Consider the following 3609-nt stretch of genomic DNA (forward strand, 5'->3'; position numbering starts at 1 on the left):
TCTAGTTTATAGTAGGAGAGGTTATAGATAGGGAGGTTTAGAATCTTTTTTCTTTTCTTAATTTTTATAGCATAATTATGCTTACTATTTAGCCTAAAGATATTTATATAATGTTTGCTAAAAGCGTACTACTAAAAGTAAAACTTAAAGGGAACATGTGTAAGTTTTTTAAAGTCTAGAGCGTTATTAGCATTATTAGTGCTTAGATACCTATTGCTGTTATTAGAAAGTACCTAGGCAACGCCTACAGGCAGTGTAGCCTAGCAGTAGCCTTTATTATAGATACTAGCTAATATATAATAAGCTATAGCTTTAAGAAGCTATAAAAGCTTTAAAAACATTTTAACACACTTTTAAAGATGCTTTTAGATCTTAAGTATGTAGTTTTTTAACTAGAGTAGCCTTTAATAATAAAAGTACTCTATGTTCTACACTACATTGCTACTAGGCCTAAGAGCTTGTAGGGCAGGTTTAGAGTGTCCCTAAAGCAGTTCCTCTAGAAGGGCTTTCTTCCTAACATTATTGCTTATTAGTTAGATAGTATAAGAGGTAAAGTAAAGCATGTATGTAGTCTTTTTAAAACTACAGTTTTTTAAGAGCTTCTTAATAAGTACTAACTAAATTTTACTATTATTACTTTTCTACTACTTAAATATACTATCTTTAAAATAAATTTTAAAGTTAGCTTCTTGCAGCTAAAAGTACTTTAAAATTAAGTTATAACTTAAGAAATTAGCTAACTAAAATCTCTAAGAGCTAACTTCTTTATTAGTACCCCTACTGTCTATGTAGATAAGGGAAAGATTATATAGTAATTCTAATTCTAATTAGTAATTATTAATAAAGCTTACATTAGGCTTTTTATAGTAGTGCTTATATAAAAAGCTATATTTCTAAATAACGCTAGTGTTTATTAGGTTTAACTTAGCACTTATGTTATAAAGGCTGTAGAGAATAGTTAATCTACTGTTAAAAAGTTTCAGCTGCACTTTAACTATAATGTAGAGCTGTTTACTATTTAATTTAGGCTCTAGTTACAGGTGTGTAAGATTTACAACTAAGGCTTCTTTTTTTTATACTAACGTACTTTATAGGCAAGTTGCTTACACACCTAAGTTGCTTACTTTTACTAAGACCTTACTACACTACTCTTTCTACACTAATGCATTTCTAATAACACTACTTAAACATGTTAAAAAAATGTTAGATGTAGCTTATACTTTAAGCTTTTAAATAAAACATAATACTTTTTAAGCAACACACTGCAGCTATTTATAGAGTCTTTTAAAAAATAATAAGTAACTAACACACTAGATAACCTTTCTAAGCTAATTATATAGCTAACTTATAAAAGCTAAATAATAATAAAAAGTAAGTAATTATTTAGCACATACTTAAGCTAGATACGCAAGGATTTCCTCTCTAGCTAGTAGCTGTAGCTAATATAGCTAATTTTTTACACACTAAGTGTAATATAAGCTATATTAGTATAAACTAGCTTAATATATTTATTAAGTATTACTTAAAGCTTAAAGTAAAGTTTAAGTGTAAGTATAACTATAAAAAAGCTTTTTATAAAATTTTTATAGTAATTTAAAGCTAGTTTAACTTTATAAAGAATATTAAAGCTAAGTATAGCATCTAGAATAATAATATGTACAACTTTAATAAAATAAGGTTTATAATAGGCTAAATATCTACTAAAGTAGTTATTATAAGTTTAGAGAGACAAGAATAGCTAAAAGCAGTCTAGCTAGGTAACTAGAAGTAGACAACAGCTATTTAAAGCATTAATGCTAAAAAGTAAGCTATTTTACTTTTTATTATTTTTTAAAGTAGTAACTACTTTTTAAACTAGTATAAAAAAATCTACTTTAAAATTAAGTTATTATAATTTCTAAGTGTAGCTAGACTACTAATTAGCTTAGTCTATACTAGTTAAAGCACTTTAATATGTATATAAAAAAGTGTACTATTAGCAGCTACTATTTACTAGTTATTAATAGCTATAAAAGCTATAACTTACTTTATTTTTAGTAATACTATAAAAATAATAAGATTATTACTATTTATATACTTTTTTACTTATTACACTTTTTATAGCTACTCGGGCCCCAACGGGTTGACTAATCAACTTTTTGGAACAAAAAGGCCCGCGCGCAGCGCGGGCCTGCAGGCTTAACAATTATACCCAGCTTAACAATTAATTAATTAAATCCTTTTAAAAACGTGTTAATTTAACCTGCTAATTAAGCTCTATTCACCTTTAATGCCTCCTAATTAATCTGCAGACTATAGAGCTACTGCAGCTTGTATTAAGCATGCAGTTGCAGAGCTTCTGCAGCATGAAAATCTAAATCTAGCGTTGTACGCCCGCGTTAACAACCTACCCTACCAGCAACTTAAACAGGCCTACTAAGGTAGGCGCAATTAATCCACGCATTAAAAAACAAACTAAGTCCTTATAAGTAATTAAAAAGTCACGCTAAAGCTGTTTATTAATTATATTAATAATATTAGCTTTAGTGTTTAACATAAGCTTGTACAGAGCACAGCAAACGCGCTGCTCGCGTACAATAGAGATAGAGAGCCTCCTACAGTAGGCAGGAAATAGCCTACTAATTAGCTTAAAAGACACCCATAATTTGCGCAATAGAAACAAAAGCCTATTAAAGTTACCTAAAAGCTTACTTAGCAGCCTGCTGCTGTTTTAGAGTAGTTTAATAGCTTTAAAAAAAAGGTTAATAAGCATAAAATTATACCTTAAGATATTTAGAATTTTAATAAATCTAGTATAAAAATTAGTGTTGCAAAGAGTTAATATGTGTACACTAAACATAGGTCTCTTTGCTATATACCTTACAGCAACAATAAAGAGCTTGTTACCCTTATTAAGGCTGTCTCTGCTAGTAGAGAATCTATAGCTCCTATAGTAATTGTTAAGGCCTTAAGTATTATTAAGAGGTGGTGCATAGAGCTGCCAGATAACTACCTAATTAGCACTAGCAATACTGCGTACAGTAACAATCAACTGTCCTACAATTTTATCCAGCATTTTAACTAGATAACAAAGGATTGTACAAAAGGCGCCTAGAGGATGCTCCTTATAGACAGTTATAAAAGCCACGTTACCTATAAGCTAGTTAAATACGCCTATAATAATAAGATCTAACTATACACGCTCTCTTCTTACACAACTCACTTTCTCTAGCCATTAGATGTAGGCTGCTTCTAGCCTATAAAATAGCACTATAGGCAGGAGCTTAACCTTGCTGCAAGGACTAGTGTAAGCTTGTTTATAAAGACTAAGTTCCTAGCTTCTCTCTATAAAATTAGGTTAAAGACATTTACCTAGTGTACAATCCTAGGCAGTTTTAAGCGTACAGGCATTGTTCCTTTTAATCTAAAAGAAGTGCTCCTAGCTCTGCGTGCACAAGAGAAGCTTACAGAGCGTTAGACTACTAATTATAATCTATTTAATAACCTATTATACCTAGACTCTACCTAAGACTCTTGCAGTAAGAGATTTAAGCCTCTACCTACTAAGAAAGCTTAGCGCCTAAGCTATAATTAATTTAGGCGCTAGAAGGCTAAGTAGAAAGCTTATCA

General features: G+C 30.2%; 1 protein-coding gene across 1 annotated transcript; it reads left to right on the forward strand.

Moving 5' to 3' along the window:
• Nucleotides 1-2839: 2839 nt before the first annotated feature.
• On the forward strand, nucleotides 2840-3064 carry BDR25DRAFT_232717 (uncharacterized protein; the record flags this gene model as incomplete). Its single annotated transcript, XM_033685417.1, has 1 exon — nucleotides 2840-3064. A coding segment is annotated over one exon (225 nt), but the record flags the coding sequence as incomplete, so codon positions are not given.
• Between the last annotated feature and the right edge of the window lie 545 nt (nucleotides 3065-3609).

This window comes from Lindgomyces ingoldianus, assembly GCF_010093535.1.
Source record: "Lindgomyces ingoldianus strain ATCC 200398 unplaced genomic scaffold BDR25scaffold_26, whole genome shotgun sequence".
Lineage (NCBI taxonomy): Eukaryota > Fungi > Ascomycota > Dothideomycetes > Pleosporales > Lindgomycetaceae > Lindgomyces > Lindgomyces ingoldianus.